General features: G+C 38.4%; 1 protein-coding gene across 1 annotated transcript in view; it reads left to right on the top strand.

Annotated features, from left to right (window-relative positions):
* The window catches only part of kl-2 (dynein heavy chain 2, axonemal kl-2), a 1,497,432-nt gene that overhangs the window by 283,743 nt on the left and 1,191,561 nt on the right, over positions 1-22,128 (top strand). The window contains exon 14 of the mRNA XM_090414156.1: positions 13,448-13,702. Within this exon, the coding sequence (XP_090270282.1) occupies positions 13,448-13,702 (255 nt within the window). The remainder of the gene's footprint in view (positions 1-13,447; positions 13,703-22,128) is intronic.

Raw genomic sequence — 22,128 nt, 5'->3', positions numbered from 1 at the left:
TGCTCATTTTCTAAGTACAATTGGACATAAACTTTATACATGGCATATCAAACTCACACTAACTTATATTCTAATATGGAAAGCAAATTTCAATTCTACAAAGTCTCTATGCCCCACACTCTAAATGTAATTCGGGCTAATATTTAACAGTACAGCAAGTAACTTCTTCCTAGCAACTGTTCCAGGGTTAGGTTCCCTTTTCAGCCCAAACTTAGATTAAGACTAGTCTTCTCGACACAGACAATTAGTTCAAACTGTCACTAACACACTATGAGCAGGAAATTATATGGAGCTTCTTCAAATCCTTGCCTCTTTTTTTTTCTTTACGTTTACAGTTATGTTAGATAGATAAAAGGTTGTACATTACCATCGTGTCTTGACTAATGGGATTTCCCTGACCTTGACTTCCCTCACGCTTTTACTTCGGATATGGCTGGACTTTCATATTTTCTCGCCACGTGTTTCTATGGCCTCTGCGACTTACTTATTCTTTCTTCAAAGGTTGCCCTTCACTGACTTTACACTGCTGTGGTTCACCAATGGCTCCTTACTGGAATTCTGACTTCATTCCACAGGCAGTTTTGTTCGACACGGTTATAACAGCAACCGGGAGATTGTTGCTGGGCACTGGCGACAAGCTTCCTCAGCTATCCAGGCTGGGGTGAAAGTAAAGGGGATCTCATCATTGGCCTACTGAAGAAAGGTGGGGTCAGAGTGTTTCAGTAGAGAAGAGAAAGAAGGGAGGGGGAAGTGACAGAGAGGTTGAGGTGGGGAAGTGAGGAGAGATGGGACAGGGGAAAGGAGAGAAGAGGGAATAAGATGGAATGGATGGGTGGAGAGGTGGGGAGTAGGGAAAAGGAAATGTAGGCCTCAGCTCATATCTCATATCTTGCTAGCTCCATGCTATCAGATGATAACTTTTCACCCCAGCCGGCTGCCTGGCTCACGAGATCGAAAAGACCACGGAGGTAGCCGGTGCCCAGGTGACCTGCCCTTCCAGGGCAGCCCGCCTTGAGTAGGCCTGCGCTACCTGGGTTTTTCCTCCAAACTACCCCCGTGGGAGACCAGGGAACAAAACAGACCTCAGGGGGGGGGATGCAGAGAGCAAGGAAATGACTAGAAGTGGAGCTGCTGCTGCTGCTGCAGATGTAGATCTTAAAGCAGCAGCAGGCAGAACTTGATAGTGTTGTGTCTGACATTGCACAGGATTGGAGATGAACACCACTTGATCTTAGATGTGGTGACACTCTGATCCTCCCTTTCGAGATGTAAAAACCTCCTTAAGGAACCATAGAACATGTAGAGAATGATCCGAGAGAGAGATCCAACAGATTGGGAGGATTAGTAGGATTAGAAAATTTCTTTCTTACCTTCCAGATGTGGTATTTGAGCTCATTAATAATAAATACCACTGGCTGGGGGAGCGAACTGCAGGAAGATGACTTGCTCCTGCAGTAGGAGGGGGATGCAGAGCTCGACACTTAGCCTCCTCCAGATGTAGATGGAAATGGGACACCGGTAGAAGGCATGCTCCACGGTGTCCAGGCTCCCGCAGAAGTCACAAAAGGGGTTCCGGGTAGTGTGGAACTGCCAGATGTTGGTGTTGACTGGAAGGTGTCCATACGCAATCCTCCATGCCAGGTCCTTTCTCGACGGGTAGCCTTGATGTTTGGAGAGGTGGCCGAAGAGGATCTCATTCTTGTTGATCCCCAGATCCGGAACATCGGTACGGAGGATGTTGAAGAAATGGTCGCATCATGTATAACTGTTCCAGATCGTGGCAATGTTCACACCTGACGAGTGGAGTTGTTGCATTAGCTGGCACAGTCTGTTGTAGTCTTCTGGAACAATGTCCGCCTTGGGTCCCTGGTGGACTGGGATCCCAAAAAGGGGAAGCTTGTGATGACCCAAGAAATACTGCACAGGATAGCTGCAGGATAGTCTGCAGTATCCTGTTTAGATCTAAAGTGGTATTGCTTAGGTATCTGATGTTAAAGGAGGGGAGGCCGAAGCCCCTCAGCTTCTCCAGAAGTTGAAGGATCTTAATGCCAACTTCCTGGCATAGACTGCCCCAGAAGAACTTCAGGGGCTTCCTGTAAAGCTGGATTTCCTGATCCTCGCTGATGTTGGTAATGTTCAGGACGTACTGAAGTGCAGGGTATATGATGGTCTTGATGACAGAAGCCCTGGAGGAGAATGACAGCTGTCCAATTTTCCAGTCCTTGAGTTTCTCGACGGTGTTGTTGTTGAGATGTTCTATGTTGAGCATGGGCTGTTCTTCAAACGGGACCCCCTCAAGATGGTGAGGGGGTCGGCAGTAGGGACGAGACCTGCAGGGATGTTGTGTAGGTCCCAGACTCCATACAGCTTGATCTTAGTTTTTGTGTCGGGGTTCACTGTTAACCCCGACACTTTAAACTTCTCTAGGATGTTGAAGAAGTTTAGTATGGAGTCATTGTCCTTAAGAGTGCCCTCTCACCTTGGAATCATCCGTGGCGAGAGGAAGTGGAATTCCTCTAACTGCATGAGAGTTGTTGACAGCCTGCAGGAATGGTTCAAGGGCTAGAGCAAAGAGCCGCAGAATAAGGCAACATCTTTGTTTGTCACCTTTCTGGATGGTGATGGGGTCAGATAGGTGTCCGTTGATGAGGAGACGAGTAGAGCTGTTATTGTAGCCTCCTCTGATGATGTTGAGGTTTTCTGTGCTGACTCCGACTTTCTCCAAGATGCTAAAGAGAAAGGAATGCCGGACGCTGTTGAATGCTCGGTTGAGATCGATAGTCAACAATGCCATAGAATAGTTCTTGATGTTAACCACACGTAGCACTTCTGATGAGGATGAGATTGAACTCCATCGATCAACCAGGAACACCATACACTTGTGTACTTTTGATGATGTACCTCATCCCGATCTTCAGTCTGTTGTTGAGAACACATCTTATAGTCTGTGTTCAACAGACTGATTGGGTGCCAGTTCTTGATGATGGAAGGGTCCCTGTCGGTCTTCGGGATGAAGACGGTATGGCATTTCAGAAATTCCCGTGGCATGTTTCTGGTGGTAAGGAAGGTGTTAAAGATTGCCACGAAAATGTGGAGGATGTGGTCCCAGGCCTCTTGGTAGAGTTCCGTGCCTAATCTGTCTTGTCAGGCGCCTTCTTTGTACGGCATTGCCTGATGGCTGATGTTATTTCGGCCGCTGTAAAAGGTGCATCCAACCCTGCTTGGATGTGCGCAGGGAAGGAGTCAATGTTCCAACAGGAGTAATCCTGGGGGGCACTGTTGTCTTGATGGAGTTGACTGTAGTACTCCCAGAAGGCGTTCATGATGTTAGGTGTAGTGGTGTGATTACACTCGCCTTCACTGATGGTAGTAATGGTTCGCTCCTGCCGGAAGTTGATGTATCGCCTGTTATAGAAAGCGGCTGATTGCCTGTCTTCCAAGTGGAGGTGGAGACGGATCTTGATGTTCTTTTCTTCCACCTGCTTTTGTTTCTGCAATTCAATGTCGAGATTAATGTCATAGATGGCGTTGTGACATGGAAAGCCTTGGCGTTGGCTGGCCACGAGCCAGCTCCTCTCCTTGTAAAGATCCTGGAGCCGAGCTCTTCTGAATAAGGCACGTTCCTGGCCCCATTTTTTCATACTGTCTTTGATGTTAGTTTTGAGTTGTGCCCAGGTGTCCCAGTCTCAACCAGCGGTGCTCCAGGTGGAGCACAGTTGATTAAGCTTGGCCGAGAACAGGGACGGGAAGTCTGATGGTAATTTCCAGGGACCCGGACCAACATCTACAGCTTCTAAGGGATGATACCTGAGCATGACTAATTTATGGTCTGAGATGGTAGAATTAATTGAAACGTGCCTTATTGCTTCGGCTCTGGAGACAAAGGATGGTGACAAGTAGAAACGGTTGAGCCGTGTGCCGATGCCTTGGCCTGTCCAAGTGGAATCTCGACAGTAGGGGGCTTGTGAGCCCTCCAGATATCTGTCAATTGGAGGTTCCTAAGGTGGATTTCTAATTCCCTGTAGCCAGCTGTACCTGTGTTGGGATTGCTCCCTACTTTGTCATAGGCTGGGTCTGAAACACAGCTAAAGTCCCCCATCAAGATGATGTGATGGGTGCCATACAAATATGTATGAAGCGACTGGAAGAATGCTGGTCTTAATGTTGCATATGCCGGGGCGTCAATGTTAATGTATCTAGTGATACAGCCCCGGTACTTCCAGTCGATGGCTAGGAATTTCCCTTCTGTATCCCTCTGGATGTTATGGAAGGCTCCGAGGAGGGGGGGGGTGCTAGCATAAGTACCTCGCCCCCGGTGGTATTACTTGAGCTCCAAAATGATTGTACAGGGTACTTATGGCTCAGTTCCTGCATGTCTTTGAAGTGGAAAAAGTGTGTTTCCTGCAGGAACAAGAGCTGGATGTTATGGGCTAGCATGAGATTCCACACCTCCTGTTGTTTAGATGGTGAATGAAGCCCTCTGATGTTGAGGGGACAACACAGAAGGGGGTAGGTAGTGACATTACGATGTTTTAAGTAATTTAAACCCAGTCTAAGTCTTTAATACGTAATTTCCTAACATACTTGGTAAGGTCTTCGATCTGTAGGGGGTGTAGAATATCCCACGTCCTGCAGACCGGCTTCCAGCCTTGTACGAAAGTTCGAGAGAACCTCAAACTCATGATGGGTATTAATAATTCTGAAGCCAGTGATCTTGTTGTCCTTTACTTCATAGTCGTACAATTTGAACTGGGAGCCTGTAAGTTTTTGTATTTTTGAGTTGACACTGTGTCTGTGGTGAGAGGAGGTTTCCACCTCCATCTCGGACTCCGATGTTGTTGAGTCCAGACCTCCATTGGGGCGACTTCGTTGATGTTTTTTCTCCAATTTTGGAGAAGCTGCCTCATTTCTTTTCTTAGGGAGGTTTTTGGGGGGTGTAAGATTTTGTTCCCCCTCTCTGGTGTTCAACTCTTCTGCAGGAGGGATGCTGGCTACTGCAGGGAGGGTTGTAAAACGTCCACAGACGATACCTCCTCTGATGTTGTTGAGGGGGGGGGATAGCTGGTGTTGTGCTATCCATAGCATCATCTGTACCCTTGACTGTGTGTTGTTCTACTTCCGATGGTGGTAATGGAATGTCTGAAGTGGCTGAGGGCGGGGGGGCTGTTTCCACAGTGGATATTGTTGCTGGGGGTGGGGGGACAGTTCCTTCTGCTGGTGTTACTGCAGATCGACTTTTCGGTATTTTGCCTAAGATGGTCTGGGTAAATTTCTTCTCCCCGCTGTTGGTAGGAAGATTTGGAAATTCAGCGTCTCGGGCAGGCTGCGGAGAAAGTGCCTCAATGGGTGCCCCTGCCCGCTCTGCAAAGGTATGCAGAGAGCAAGATGTTATGATGTGTTCTGTGCTTGCGCACCTTCAGCAGGGGTGTGGGCACTGATGAGATATGTGCCCGATGCTGATGCAGTTGAAGCACTTGGCTCGGGGGCAGTCACTCCCCAGATGTTCTATCGAGCCACATCGCAGCACTGTCTTTGTACTTCGGGATATTGTACCAAGACACGCGACGTACCGATGTTGACTAGGTTTGGTACAGGCTGTCGCATGTCCATGGTGAATGTTACTTCCCTGGAGAACCAGGTGGGGTCTTCCTGGGAGACGCTTTTCTTAATATTGCTCACATTCCCCCACTTATTCAATGTTTGTATGAGCATGTCATCTCCAGCTTCAATATATTCCATGGGGAAGCGGCTGATTTTAATATGTCACACTTGGGACCCAACAATGGTGGGGGGGTCACTTGCTTCCCCTGGACTTGAAAGTCCTCTAACAGTTTATCCCTCATCATCATGTTCTTTATGACAAACAGAAATCTACCCCTCCATAGGAGATGAAGGAGAAGATATTCTGTGCTCCTACAGTCTCCTTTAGAACTTTAGTTAATACTCTGGGGTCTTCCAACCCTGGATCCTCCACTCCTAAGGTCCGGGTCCTGCGGGGGGGGATGAGGATCACTCGACTCATTCTTGGTCTCTGCATCTAAAAATAAATAAAAAAAGAATTAGAGTCCGAAGACTCTAATAGTTATCCCGTAGTGCGAAAAACGCACTACCAGCAGATTAAAAATTAGTAAATAAGTAACAACGTTAGTAAAAATATTAGGAAATAACAAAATTTAACACAAAAAAACCCTGAAATATGGAAAAAAAAATTCACGGTCCAGTCTTGGACGGGAACACAGGAACAGAAACCAAGAGAGATGTTTGAGCATCGCACCGCACGTTTTATCTTCATTGCGAGCACCCTCTCTCATTGACTACAACACACACTAAGCTACGGCCGATTGGTCACCCTAACTCTGAAATGTTTTAACATTGTTCTAAAACATAGACTTCCTAAGCATATTTAATAACAATAATTTTGATTCTGAAACACATTTTTCCTTTTCTGGATTTTACAAGAATAATATTAGTTCTAAACACAGATTTCCTTAGCTTACTTAATAGTAATACTTTTAGTCGAGTTGATATACCTTTTGAATCATAATATTTACAGTACTCTTAACCCTGTTCTTAGAAGTATAAGAATGTCCTTTCCTTAAGTTTTCAATGTCCCAATGTTGGGTCGGAAACAAAATGGCCTATGGAAAGTGGGTCAGCATTTTCTGACACAACATTGGGACATTGAAAACTTAAGGAAAGGACATTCTTATACTTCTAAGAACAGGGTTAAGAGTACTGTTTTAGCTACTTTAAAACCTAAACTGTGGTTACGCTATATTGATAACATCGTCCTTATCTGGGGACATAGTTTTGCAGTTCCTCTAAACTATGTCCCCAGATAAGGACGATGTTATCAATATAGCGTAACCACAGTTTAGGTTTTAAAGTAGCTGAAGAAATACCTTTCTCTTCAAAATCTTCTAGAAAAATGTTAGCTAAGACTGCAGATAGAGGGCTGCCCATAGCTAACCTGCTAGTTTGTTTGTATATTTTATCTTCGTAGCAGAAATAGCTGGAATTGATGCAGTGAGTTAAAAGAGAAAACATTTTTTAGAAACCTTGTCCTTAAGAATAGTCAGAACTTCATCTGTAGGTACATTCATAAACAGAGATACGATGTCAAAACTCACCATTCTGTCAGAGTCTATAAGATTCAAATTTTTTATTTTTGAGATGAAATCTTCAGAGTTTTTGATGAAGGAGGAGGAATTGCCAACTAAATATTTTAAAGAAGCTGCGAGATATTTAGACAGATTGTAAGTAGGTGAGTCGATTCCTTCCACAATAGGTCTTAAAGGAGTGTCAGCCTTATGGATCTTAGGCAAGCCATACAACCAAGGAATGAGGGGATGGAGAGAGAGAGAGAGCGGAGAGATAGTCTTGTGTGTCTAGGAAGTTCAGAAGTTGATTTCAGAAGATTGTTTGTATGGTTATGAAGTTCTCTTGTGGGATCACTTTCTAGCCTAGAATACGTATTAGAACTTAATAAGTTGTTAATCTTTGAACGTTAGTCAGCTTTGTCTAAGATTACAGTTGCATTCCCTTTATCAGCAGTTAAGATAATAATGTCATTGTTGTTACGAAGTTGGTGTATTGCTTTCCTTTCTGTCGGAGATAGATTATCTGTAGGACGACGACTGTTGTTTATGGTAAAGATAGCATCGATCCTAAGTAGATTCGCAGTTTGTTTTGGTAATTGCGCAGCTGCCTTTTCAACTTTTGTAAGAAAGAGTCCTTTAGGAATGGAGGTTGGAGAAGGAATGAAGTTAAGGCCCTTTGAGAGCACGCTAAGTTCTGCAGGAGAAAGTGTGTGAGAGGATTTGTTAATCACAACATTTTTTAAATTTTGTGAATTGATATGGGATTGGCAAGTTTGCTCCTGTTTAAGTTGGTTGAATTTTCTGATAAGAATTAATTTGTTGAAGAGTTGCGATCTAGAAGCACAGAGAGAGAGAGAGCTCATGTTTTTAATATCAATCCAGGATTTGTTATTTAAAGATGAACTTGTTATTTTCAAAAGAATCTCTTTTGCAGAACAAAGAAGCTAATGTGGACTTGGTATCTGTGATTCTTTCATATAATAAATCAAGTTTAGCCTTGTGATATATATTATGAGCATGTTTAGTGCGAATCGATTCTTTGAAATCTAAAACTTTGGGATGACAGAGTGAAATTTGCATCTTATCAGAAAAACTAACCTATTAATAAAAGGTCAAATTTTTACCAGAGATTTTTTATAATCCTGGATAAGATGAACATTAACCTCATCAGAAGGTAGATAAATATTATTGAAATTAGGATTTACTCGGGATGTATACATTTATAAAAATAAATTTAACTGACTAGAACCCGAGAAAGTATAACAAAAACCTTTAATAAATCACGACTAGTTTCATTGGTGCTCCGACTTCTTCATGTGAGAAATAAAAAACATAAGACATAAAAATAACAAGGTAAAAAACATGGACTTTCTAGCTTAATAAAAAGTAGAATAGTAACAGTCATATTGAATTGGTGACTGCGTGCTACCATTGGCATGAGTTGAATGTGTGAGACAGCTAATTTTAGAGCGCCAGTACTGGATTACTGCACTATGGGAATCAGGCAAATTGTAGCTTAGATTGTTGTAATGTGAAGGGTCCAGAACTATTTCTTTTGATTCGATAATTCTTCTTTCAAATTCATCCTTGCATATATGTAAATTAGTAGCGCGTTCCCAATCAACTTGATGTGGCTGTTCTTCAAGGTTAGAGTTTGCCGAGAAGAGGACATGACTAGAAAGGGCGCTCGCTCATGTTCTACTGTAAGGGATGTCGCGTCTATGTTCCTCAAGACGAAGTGAAACAAATTTATCTGTCTGGCCAAAATAACACCTTCTTATATAATGAAAAACACCTTTTTATATAATGGATATTCGTCTCCTAACATCACTAAACGTTTGAGACCACGCCAACATCCTCGACAAGAAGATGATTCCAACCCTATCACTCATATACAGTTACCATTTATCAGCTCTCTTACCCCAAACCTATGTAAGATTTTGAAGAAATTCAACATAAAGACCGACTATACTACTCTGCCAAAACTTCGTTCTTTTCTGAATCAACCAAAACCAAAACACCACCAACTGCATTTTCCATTATTTTGGCCAGACAGATAAATCTGTTTCACTTCGTCTTGAGGAACATAGATATGACATCTCTTACAGTAGAACACTAGCGAGCGCCCTTTCCAGTCATGTCCTCTTCTCGGCAAACTCTAACCAGATAAGGAAGTTTTCATCAATGTAGCATAACCACAGTTTAGGTTTTAAAGTAGCTGAAGAAATACCTTTCTCTTCAAAATCTTCTAGAAAAATGTTAGCTAAGACTGCAGATAGAGAGCTTCCCATAGCTAGTTTGTTTGTATATTTTATCTTCATAGCAGAAATAGCTGGAATTGATGCAGTGAGTTAGAAGAGCAAACATTTTTTTAGAAACCTTGTCCTTAAGAAGAGTCAGAACTTCATCTGTAGGTACATTCGTAAACAGAGATACGATGTCAAAACTCACCATTCTGTCAGAGTCTATAAGATTCTAATTTTTTATTTTTGAGATGAAATCTTCAGAGTTTTTTGATGAAGGAGGAGGAATTGCCAACTAAATGTTTTAAAGAAGCTGCAAGATATTTAGACAGATTGTACGTAGGTGAGTCTGCCTTCCACAATAGGTTCTTAAAGGAGTGTCAGCCTTATGGATCTTAGGCAAGCCGTACAACCGAGGAATGAGGGGATGGAGAGAGAGCAGAGAGATAGTCTTGTGTGTCTAGGAAGTTCAGAAGTTGATTTCAGAAGATTGTTTGTACGGTTATGAAGTTCTCTTGTGGGATCACTTTCTAGCCTAGAATACGTATTAGAACTTAATAAGTTGTTAATCTTTGAACGTTAGTCAGCTTTGTCTAAGATTACAGTTGCATTCCCTTTATCAGCAGGTAAGATAATAATGTTATTGTTGTTACGAAGTTGGTGTATTGCTTTCCTTTCTGTCGGAGATAGATTATCTGTAGGACGATGACTGTTGTTTATGGTAAAGATGGCATTGATCCTAAGTAGATTCGCAATTTGTTTTGGTAATTGCGCAGCTGCCTTTTCAACTTTTGTAAGAAAGAATTCTTTAGGAATGGAGGTCGGAGAAGGAACGAAGTTAAGGCCCTTTGAGAGCACACTAAGTTCTGCAGGAGAAAGTGTGTGAGAGGATTTGTAAATCACAACGTTTTTTAACCTTGTTTTTTACTTTGTTATTTTTATGTCTTATGTTTTTTATTTCTCACCTGAAGAAGTCGGAGCACCGATGGAACTAGTCATGATTTATTAAAGGTTTTTATTATACTTTCTCAGGTTCTAGTCAGTTAAATTTATTTTTATAAATGTATACATCCTGAGTAAATCCTAATTTCAATAATATATATATATATCATGAAATATATATTTGTATTATTTATTTAGAGTTTTATCAGTCATATTTCTTCTTCTTCTTCAACCTTCTGGTTCTGTCCACTGCTGGATGAAGGTCTCTCCCATGATTTTACAGATCACTCGGTTTTCTGCTTCCCCCATCCATCTCACTCCTACAATTTGTTCCAGTTTGTCTCTCCACCTTCTTCACGGTCTTCCTCTTTGTCTTGCTCTATCCATTGGTCTCCACTCTATTGTTTTTGTAGTCCATCTCCTATCATATTATATTTCTTATTAATGTTTACATTTTTTTCTTTTATCATTTCATTTTTTTTTTTTTCATTAATTTACTGCTAGCATAGCCCCATATCATTCAATGACATCATCATAATTTTTTTTCACTAAACTATTATTAGTATTAGTATTTGAGTTTTTAATGGAGTCACAGGATTATAGCATATTCTCACAGCACAGTGCCTGTTTTCTGGGAATACAGTCAGCATCAATGCACTCATCACTCACTCTGGCATCATATTCTATTCTCTCACCACTTGCCAATGAAAGAAATCTGCTTTCATTCCTCTACTCTCAGTGGCGGCCATTGAAAATTTTAAGTAGGGGTGCTGCATATAAAAAAAAAAAATTTTTTTTTTCCTAATCAGTAACCAATTTATTAATAAATAAATTTACATATTAAAAAATTGCTTTATTAAAAATGTTTCGCCCTCACCATGAACAAACACCAATAATAAAAGTTTCGTATCTCACAGAAATAATGCACGCATGCATACAATTTATCTGTAAGCTACACTGCCCAAACCAGCAGTGTCAGGATCACTTGTAACATGCAATGACAAGTGTAAACGAATATCGACGAGCCTAGCTGCAATTGGCACGATAATTCTCACACTGGTTAGATTGCAGTGCATTCGTTTCGTGTAACGATAATTGAAAAAATATAATTCCTTTCATATTTTCAACAATGACACTCATCATAATTCAGCCTTGTATCTATAATAAATAAATTATTATATGTTATTTTAACAAAATAAAATAAGATTTCCAAAAAATAGTTCACCCTCACCATGTACCAATAATAAAAGTTTCATATCTCACAGAAATAACGTGCGCAAGCATACAATATACTGCCCAAACGAGCAATGTCGGAATCACTTATAATGTGCAATGAGAAGTGCAAACGAATATTGACAAGTCTAGTTGCAATTGGCCGAATGTGATAATTCCAACATTGCATTAGATCACAGTGCATTTGTTTCGTAATCTAAAGGGTTAATCGAACAGTTCCAATTATTAACTATTTAATCAATGTCAAAACATAAGCTGTAACCTTTAACATGTTGTATTGCATTTATATAACGTTGTAAGCATTGTTATTATTTATAAACACAAACAAAATTTAATTTTTTCATTTTTTCCTTGGGGTGCTGCAGTGTCGCAGTGATTATGTACAAGCCGCCACTGTCTACTCTGTGAAATCCTTATTACAGTTTTCTGAGATCATGTCTTGTTTTCTGCCATTTACCGTTCTGTGTAATTTTTTCCCTATGTTTCAGTGGTGATCATCTGTTTTCACTGACTTATGGATCTTAGTCATATCACTTCTCTGATTCCTATCTGCCAAGCTCTGAATGCACATTGCCTCAGTCTATCTTCATACCCAAGGGATAAGTAATGCTATTTATTTAAGATTAATTAATGAAATTAATAACATAAATAAAAGTTAATTATTTATGTATAATGGCTGTTAGAAACTCAGATGTTTCCAACAGCTGTTATTTCCATAGACTGAAAAATACTAGATTGATAGTTTTAATCACTTGTATCATTAGGCTCATCATGTGCCATCCATACATTGTTGTGCAAACTCTGTATGTGATTGCTGGCATAAGAGAGGTCATTAATATTACATACACTGATTAATGTCTTCCAGATACCATAAAGTTGTCATTGGTTTCTATTTAGTGTGCTGTGTGAATGAATGAATGAAATGACCTCAGAAGACTTCTTGAACAATCATGCAAGTATTCTCTTCGTAGTAAGGCATGGAGGAAGCTTACTAGTCTACCATGTGATGTTCTGTGAGGATTTGTGCTACTAGTCTGCTTCTTTCTTCTCTCTTGTTTTCAACATTGCATACATGTTCATTTTTATGGATTTTGAAATTTCTCCCAGTTTGAGCCATAACAGACATTTCTGCATTCATCCTGGTAAATACAAGATTCCTTGTATCCCTGGATGTTTGTAGAATGGAATGTTGTCTTTAGGGGAACTTAGGAAGCTTGTAAGGTATTAACTAGTTTCAAGACCATTCTGATGTTGACTGATTTTAATAGCTGGGCTATTTTTCTTGCTGTGTTGCCAACGTATGGTAAGGGGACTATGCCTTTGTAATTACTTTCTAGGTTAGCATGAGATGGTTCACTGGAAAAAAAAAAGTTAGTAACATCTTTAAGTAGCCATTTTGGAGGAACTGACAACATGGAATTTGAAGTTCTTAGAAGAGAATACTTTTGAGAATACTTAATGACCTTCCAAAATCATTCACTCACACAGCACACTAAATAGAAACCAAGGACTTACTTAATGTGTGTATCATTTGCAGCCTCGCTTATGCGAGTAATCATATACAGAGTTTACACAACAAAGTATGGACTGTGTCTAATGATATACATCATTAAAACTCTTAATCCAGTATTTTTCGATTTATAGAAATAATGGCTGTTAGAAATATTTGAGTTTTTTGCTTGTGTTAAATATCTTTCTGAAGATGCTGCCAACCATATAGACAGTGAAACATGACAGAGAAATATTCAATTTAATGAATAAAAAGCTATGAGTCAAACCTGGTCAATCATTTAATGTTGATATAAATCGCTTATAATGAATTACTTAAAAATAGATATAATATATCTCTAAATATGAGTCATTACTGTTATATTGTTTTTCATTTGATGGTATATTAATAGTACATTGCCTTTTTTTTCTTTTTCCAAGATATATCCCATGAATCCTAAAGCTATACCTCTGGCACAGCTGTTTGGACAGTTTGATCTGAGTAGTGGAGACTGGATTGATGGAATTTTATCTTCAATTGTTCGCCAAACTTGTAGTGATGAAAAATCTGATAACAAGTGGATAGTTCTAGATGGTCCTATTGATACACAGTGGATTGAAAGCATGAATTCACTTATGGATGACAATAAAATACTTACACTTGTTAATGGGGAGCGTATTGTTTTAGCCCCACAAGTAAGTGGTAATAAGAAATTAACATATTAAGTCTTCATGTATTTTATTATAAGGAGTTCAATAACTGCAATGTAAAGAATTACATTACATTTTCAAACAACATTTCAATAAACTTAAATGAATAATTTAATGTAATAAGTAAATCAAATTAATACATTTTAATTGAACTTATATTTAAATTAATATTATTGAACCTACATTATTAAAATATTTTAACATTATATTTTTTTCTGAAAATAAAATTAAGAATATAAGTTGTGGTGGAAATGAACAATAAGTGAGAAGATTTACCATTTCACTGTTACAAAGTACAAGGTTTTAAAATTTGAAAAGCCAACCATGGGATTTCGAACATACACTTGGTGGAGATCAAGGAATCATACAGGAAGAGATAATGGCCTAAAAATTAGGATACATGTTGCTAAAATGGAAAGACATCATAACGGATTATGTCTGTAATTGAAAGTATTGTTCAGTAATAATATATATTGTCGTAATATAATATTGTTCAGTAAGACATATAAGTTACTAATCGAATGTTACCATATTAATGGAAGAGAACTTTCATTGAATTTGGAGAAAGCATTGTAGAATGAGGTGTTCACTGAAAGCTATATCAGGGTGGGGGTGGGGTGGGGTGAAGGGAGTGTGAGGAGCAGAAGTTTTGTGGAGTATTTGTGAACTCAGACACAGTGAACAATTAAGACACAGTTTGATGAGCTATACATATAACAGTGTAACCTCCCACAATGAATGAATTAACTTCATGGAAGTCTGACAATAATAATAATAATAATAATAATAATAATAATAAACCTATGTAAGTGCAACATACTGATTTATAGGTGTTTCTGTTTTTGATATTTATTATTATTCTTATTATTAGACCTCCATAAAATCAAAAAACTCATCACAGGAGGTCCCCACTGTCATTCAGAAAGCACAATGAATCCTTAATCTCATTCATCAACTACTACCCATGTAAATAATCTGCTCCTCACTGTCTCTGTTCACACCTTCCTTTTATGGCTTCTAGGAATGTCTTTTTGTTCTACTTGGTCTAATTGCTCTCTCTCTCTCTCTGTTTTGTTTTCCAAATTTTAAAACCTTACATTTTGAAACATTGAATTCCCATGCCCAATCACTCAATTTATTCAAGTCTAGTAAGGCCACAACATCTTTACTACTCTTCATGGTTCATCCCAACTTTGCATCATCTGCAAACAACTGAATATCTCCATCCAAATCTTCACCGATATCATTAATATACAAGTTAAACAGCAGTGGCCCTAAAACAGATCCCTGATGCACACCACTAGTAACTTTCCTTTTCCTGGATATCGCTGCCGAACACACAACTTGTTGATACCTATCAGATAGCAGTCTCCAATCCAATGTACCAACCCCTAATATCCAACCCCATCTGTCCTAGTTTACTATCAACTTATCATGCAGTAATCTATCAAAAGCCTTTTCGAAATCTAAGTATATTACTGTGTATATCCTTCTCTTTAGCAAACCCATACTGTCCATCAAAAATAATACCATTGTTGTCAATCCAATTCTGAATCCTAGTTCTCACAAGCTTCTCCAACAACTTAACTAAAACACCTGACATACAAATTTTGGCTTATAGTTTTGATGCTTGAGATCTATCACCTCCTCTATGAAGTGACACAATCTTGCCCTCCTTCCACTCCTTGACCCAGTGCAAGATGAGTATTAAAAAAACATGCCAAGGCCGGCATCAACTCCCTGGCACATTCCTTCAGAATATGTGTGATATATTATCAAGTCACACAGCTTTATTAGTATCAAGTTTGTTCAACTCCCCATACATCTCTTGCTCACTTACAATCAGTCTCTCTTCCCCATCATCAACTGCTCTCAATCTCTCCATGAAGTCACATTCACAAGATTGAAAGACCTTTATGAACTGCTCATTAAGTATCTCCACCACACCTTCTGCAACAGCTGTCTTTATACCATTTTCTCCAATCAGTGTCATCCTTCCATAATCATTCTTTCTTTTGCTGGCTACATATCGAAAGAACTCCTTAGGATTCTTTTTGGCTTCATAGCTAACTGCTGTTCATGCTTCTCTTTAGCTACCCTCACCAACCAAATCACCCGCCTTGCCTGGTCTTTGTAAATGGAATTGGTTATTTCCACTTCTCTTATGCTGCCTCCATAATGGCCTTTTTCTCTTTATCACATGCGCAACCAACTAGGAAGAAGATGAAAAAACTTTGTAAGCATGATATGATTTGCTTGAAATGTTGATTTTCATTTACTGGAAATGAAAAGGAAACTATTCCATTAATTTGTCATTTGTGGTGAAACTTTAAAAAATGAAAGCATGAAACCATCTAATTTAAATTGCCATTTTGAATCAAAACATAATGAATACAACAACAAACCTGTAGAATTCTTTCAAAATAAACTAAAAAATTTAAAAGAATCTTAAAAATGATGTCGAACGTGTCAGGAGGTGAAAATATGAAGGCTTTAGAAGCTTAATATCATGTGCTGCTAATAATAGCAAAAAGTGGTGCAGCAGAAACAATTGGTGAAACTTTGATTAAGCCTGCAGCAAAATTAATAGCAGATGTTATGATCGGAGATAATGTAAAAAGGTCTTTTGATTGGATTTGCCTTTCAAATAGTACTATTCATCGAAGAACCATGAAATGGCTGAAAATATAAAACAAACATTGTTATTCGATATATGTAAGAGTCGTTATTATGCGTTGCAGGTCGATGAATCCACTGACACAAATTTTACAAATCTTCTAGTACTTTGCCAGAACATACAACAGGAGAAGAAATATTCAGCAATATAAATACATGTATGCATCAAAACAATCTTGATTGGAAACGATGTGTTGGAATAAGCTCAGATGGAGCAAAATCCATGGTCGGATCTAAAAAAGGACTTATTTCAAGGATTCAAGTTACAACAGATGCAAAGTTGACACACTGCTGCATACATATGGAGCCTTTTGGCTGCACATGTGATGTCTACAGACCTAAGAAAAGTTCTGGATGAAGCTGTGAAAATCATAAATTATATTAAAGGCCAGATGTTTCTCTCAACTTTGCGAAGAAAAGGGAAGTAATCATATACAACTTCTTTTCCATACCGATGTCTTTGGCTTTCTTGTGGAAAAGTCCTTACTCGTTTATTTGAACTTCAGAATAAATTACGAGTTTATTTTGATGAAAGAATTGAATAAACATTTACATAATTGGAAATGGCTCAGTTAATTAGCACTCCTGGCAGATTATTTACTGCATTAAATAATCTTATGTCACTACAAGGCAGGGAAATCTCTATATTTCATGTCCAAGATAAAGTGAACGCCACATTGGCAAAGATGAAGTTATGGCAAAAACAGGTTGGTAATGGAAAATTTGATGCATTTCTATCTCTTTATGAAGAGCTCACAAGTTCAAATGAACAAATTGATGATGATGTGAAAATTACTATCAGCAGCATTTACAAAGCTTAAAAATGAATCTAGAAAAGTATTTCCCTGAATTGGACATTAATATTGAGTGGATAAGATACCCTTTCAGTATCAACAAATCTACCAAAGGGTCTGTCTCCAATAGAAGAAGAAGAACAAATTTTAGAAGTATGAAAGGAGGAAGTTAAATAATTAGATTTCTTCAGAATATTATTATTATTATTATTATTATTATTATTATTATTATTATTATTATTATTATTAAGAGAGACCTCCAGGGAGTCAGGGGCCCATTGATGGAGGCCACATACTACATGCACCAGCTGTCATACTTGTTCTTGAATTCATTTACACTATTTCACACACAACATCCAGTGGCAATCTATTGCAATCACACACCACTCTATGAGAGAAAAATCTAGCTCTCATTCCTTTCTTAGCAGCATTTATTCATTCTCAGCTTCCAAAGATGTCCTCTTGTCCTTTCCCCACCCTCTATAAAATAAAAAATTCCATCAACTGAAATCCTGTATGATCCTTTCAGAAGTTTGTAAGTCTCAATCACATCGCCCCCTCTTTCTCCTGTTTGCTGCTGCCTGCAGTCTGCAAAGTCTTCAAAAAAAAAAAAAAGTTTTTTCCTTCCAGTATATAAGCTTTTTGCAGATGGTTGAGAGAGTTAGAAGATCTTTTATTAAGTAGTCAAGGAATAGTAAATTGTTGTTAAATTCTTCTATAACAGTGACTTATTGATGCTATTGCTTTAATCCATAGAATCTTAAAATTCGGCTTTGGATGATGACAAAATAGGAAACACATAATTGACAGAGTTGCACTATATCAATAGAGATTCCATACCTCTCTATGTTATAAGTAGCCTGGTCATGAAGATACTTCACACATAAACTTTCTTTGCTTACACTTGGATGAAGGATTAACAATGAATATAATTTCTCATTGAGTATAATTTACTTTGAAACCAAGAAAAAAATCTTTCTAAATAGTTATCTGATCCATGGTATAATTATAATATGGTGGCACACCATTTACTACTTGTGCACTGAATACATATTGATTTCTGCCTTGATTCACCTATGTCTTGCTGAGTCTAGCTTCCACTGATGATATTTGTATATTCATCTGGCAGCTGCCTTGGGGAACCAACCTCCTGTTCTCTGGTGGAGCTGTAGACCTTGTATGCTGTGGGCTTGTTTGCGGCCATGCAGGGCCAATGCTTGGTGCATAGCAGGTTTTTGCTTACTACTATGAAGAAGTGGAACTTGGCCTGATGGTGAAATACTGAGGTTTTGTCACAGTGTTTTGGAATGCGCTAAGAGACTACTGAGAGCTTTTTGAGGATTAACCTTTGAGTGGCCTTTTTAAGGTCAGTCACTAATGACTTTTTGGAATCCTAAGTATATTGAACCAGTGGAATCCTCAGAATTTCATTTTTTTTTTCTTTTTCTTTTTATTTTGATAATTTTATTTTATTTTTTCTGGTGCTAGTGGTGGTACTCCTTGAACCCCTCACCAGCGTGGGATTATTTAAGCATGCATTAATAAAATTGCTGGTAGTGAAGTTATGGGATCTTCACTATGGGATTTTTTTTAGCTGCATCATGGCCATAATTTTATTGTAGCTCATCTACAGCATTTGATGGTGTTGTGGAATTGTTGCTATATCATGAGATTATTTTACTTTCAGTCTTATGACTGAAAGTTTTTTCTTATAATTAAGTGTAGAATATTTTTGTTTTCTTTTCCTGAGATATGGTATTGATTTCACCAATTCACCAAGGGTGCAAACTCTAGAAATTCAAATTCCAGGATATGAAGAGGTGAGAAAGTACCACAAACATTTCTATCATGTCTCTTCTCTACAGAAGCCTATGCAAAAAAAAAAAAAAAATCATCTTCACAGACAAAATTTTCTCGCTATTATTATTGTTTATATGAAAAGAAAATAACTGGCTTCCAAATCAAGAACAGTAGCCAGAAATTGAAATAATGGCAAGCAACTACAAAAAAATTGGAAAACAATTTACAAGAATAAGCAAAATACACATTTGCTCCTTCACAAATTAAAGACCTCACCAGCAGCATCCAAAATCAAGAGCACTGATTCCCAAACTTCAAATTTCTTTTTTTCTCAAAGTTCTGCAAAAAAAATTTCTCAAATTTCTGCAAATGCTCTTCAGAGGTTCCACAAGAATTATATAGAAACAAAAATTGCAATAAAATATTTTATTATGTGAATTTCACATTTTTATCAAAAAAAGTCAAATAATTTTTTCAGAATAAATTTTATTAACATTATTTGGATTGACATATACAGTTAGCTTGGAATTAGATTGCAGAATCTGTTTGTATAAACATATATATGTTTATATAAATTGAGGATTCCTTGGTGTATGGCAAATATTTTACTGGTTCTTCCATACTAAAATTTCTGGGAATACTGATCTAGAGGTTAGAAACTTTATTATTATTATTATTAACATTTGAAATCGATGGAGTCAAAGACTCATCGTGGGAGGTATATACTATCACACACAAAGCTCATCCAATCGCTTTAAAATGATTCAATGTGTCTACATTCACAACACACTCAAGCAATGTGTGTTGTGAATGTAGACACTCACCAACCAACCAATCTAAAGAACCTTCTCCTCACTCCTCTGCTCATATCCTCCTTATACAGTTTCCAGCAATGGCCTCTTGTTCTACTCCGTCTCCCATTATACAAAAAATCTCTTCTACATTAACCTGATAACAACCCCTGATTCACTCATATGTCTCATTCATATCCCCCCCCCTCCCTCCTCCTCCTGTTCACAACTTACCAATTACACTTTGCTAATCATATCAACTCCCTTCTTAATTGCCTTATTAAATGTACAAGGATTCCACAGTCCAGTTAAACATGAAACTGTATATAATAACTATCATTTTTGAGGAAATTACAATGTATAATGAACATTAATTGCAATGACTTTAATTAATACTTCTGTTAAAATACTTGTGATAAAAACTCTATATAAAAGGGAAAAATTAATCAACCTCAGCCTTCCTACTCATATTGCCAACAACATCAGACTAGATTTAGCCAGTGTACTCAGACATCACATAGAACCATAGAAAAGCAATCTCTCATGGAAAGATATAAAGCTCTTTTGGAAATGAAAAAATAACAATAGAATATTGGAAGTTGATTTTCCACTTGGTTAGACTATAACAAATTTAGTTTAATCCTTTACCCAAGTGTAAGCAAACAAAGTTTGTGCTGGAAGTATCTTCAGGACTGAGACAACTCGTAGTAAAGGTGGACCAAGCTCTCATCAATAGAATATAAGGGTAATGCCACTATAGTTTTAAACCAAAAAAAGGTTGCTGGCCTGGTTGGCCGAGTGGTTAGCGCATCCGCTCTCCAGCCAAAAGGCTGCGGGTTTGAATCCCACCATGGTTATGGATGTTTTTGATTGTCTTTGAAAATACTTAGCTAAGGGAATCAGGGATAATTCCAAAGAGTTCTTTGCTACGTGACAAGTAAAAGGAAGAATAACTTTGGAAGGATAACCTTAGTCGGTGCCGATAGTATTGAGGTGACCAAATCAGATGTAATAGTAGAGTTACTGAGTGAGCACTTTTCAAAAGTCTATCACCCAAGTGAAGATATCTCTGTACCTGTAGCAATAACTGATGTGAGAATTCAAGTTAATGAAACAGAGGTACTTAGAATATTGCAGAATTTAAACCAAACACTGCTCTTGGTTTAGGTGGAATATCAGCTTGGGTGTTACACAAATGTGCAAGGGAATTGTCAACTCCTCTTACTTGGTTATTTAACTTGAGTTTGAACTCTGGTATGGTCCCTAGAGAGAGGAAGGAAGGCAAAATAGTTCCTTTGCATAAAGGAGGCTCCAAGACTGTGGTTGTAAATTACAGACCAATTACCATCTCAGGAGTGGTGGTAAAAGTACTGGAAAAGTTGGTTAAGGTCAGAATTCAGGATTGGGTGGATCAGAATATGATTCTCTATAAAGGCCAACATGGTTTTGTTAAAGGTCGGTCCTGCCTTAGTAATTTATTAACTTTTTATAATAGAGTGACATCTGAGTTGGACAAGGGGAATGGCTACACAGTGATACTTCTGGATTTTGCAAAGGCTTTTGACAGGATACTTCATGGAATGCTGTTGCGCAAATTAGAACAAATGGGAATGGATACTAAACTGGTGTTATGGATTTATTTATTTATTTATGTATATGGCTTTGTGAAACTGGCATGAAATGTACAATCACAATGTCCAGAAACAATTGATGAAAAACTTAACATGTAAAAGTTCATTACATAAAAGGCACAATTATAACTACAGGTCAATGTCCAGTCTGGAAAGCCAATCCAATGCCTCATCCATCACTTTGTGGATGTCCTGTAGGCTACCACTCTGAAATTGGCGCCTTGGGCAGTCGTACACAACATGAGTAATCGTCTGAGTCACGGAGGAACAATCACAATAAGGGTGGTCTAACAGCCCCCATTTATGTAGTAGGTAGCCACATCTGCCATGGTTAGTTCTGATCCTGTTGATTGATGACCAAATCTTCATAGGAAGTGCAAAACCAGGCTTCAGAGCACAGGGATCTTCTACCAGGAAGCCGTTTGTTGGGAGACTGTTGGACCAGAATTCTCTCCATGTCAGGTGTTGATGGCAGGGTAGCCGAAGAGAGTTCGTCCATGGACCAGAGAGGCTTTCTAGATTTTAGGTGAAGACCTGGTGGATTTATGAGAGTCTGGTGTAGGGGAAGGAGAGGGTTGCTCATTGCTGTATTAAATTCTTTAATCGAGGCTTGTTTTCTCCATATGTTTGGTGGAGCAATGTTGGATAGGACAGGCAGCCAGGAGAGAGGGGTGCTTCTCACTGTCCCACTAATTGTGCACATGATAGAGTTTAGCTGG

This window comes from Typopeltis vanoorti, chromosome 24 (genome assembly GCF_054136105.1).
Source record: "Typopeltis vanoorti isolate ZY-2024b chromosome 24, IOZ_Tvanoo_1.0, whole genome shotgun sequence".
Taxonomy (NCBI): Eukaryota; Metazoa; Arthropoda; class Arachnida; order Uropygi; family Thelyphonidae; genus Typopeltis; species Typopeltis vanoorti.
The sequence above is the reverse complement of the archived record's forward strand: the minus strand, read 5'-3'. Positions and strand labels throughout refer to the sequence as shown.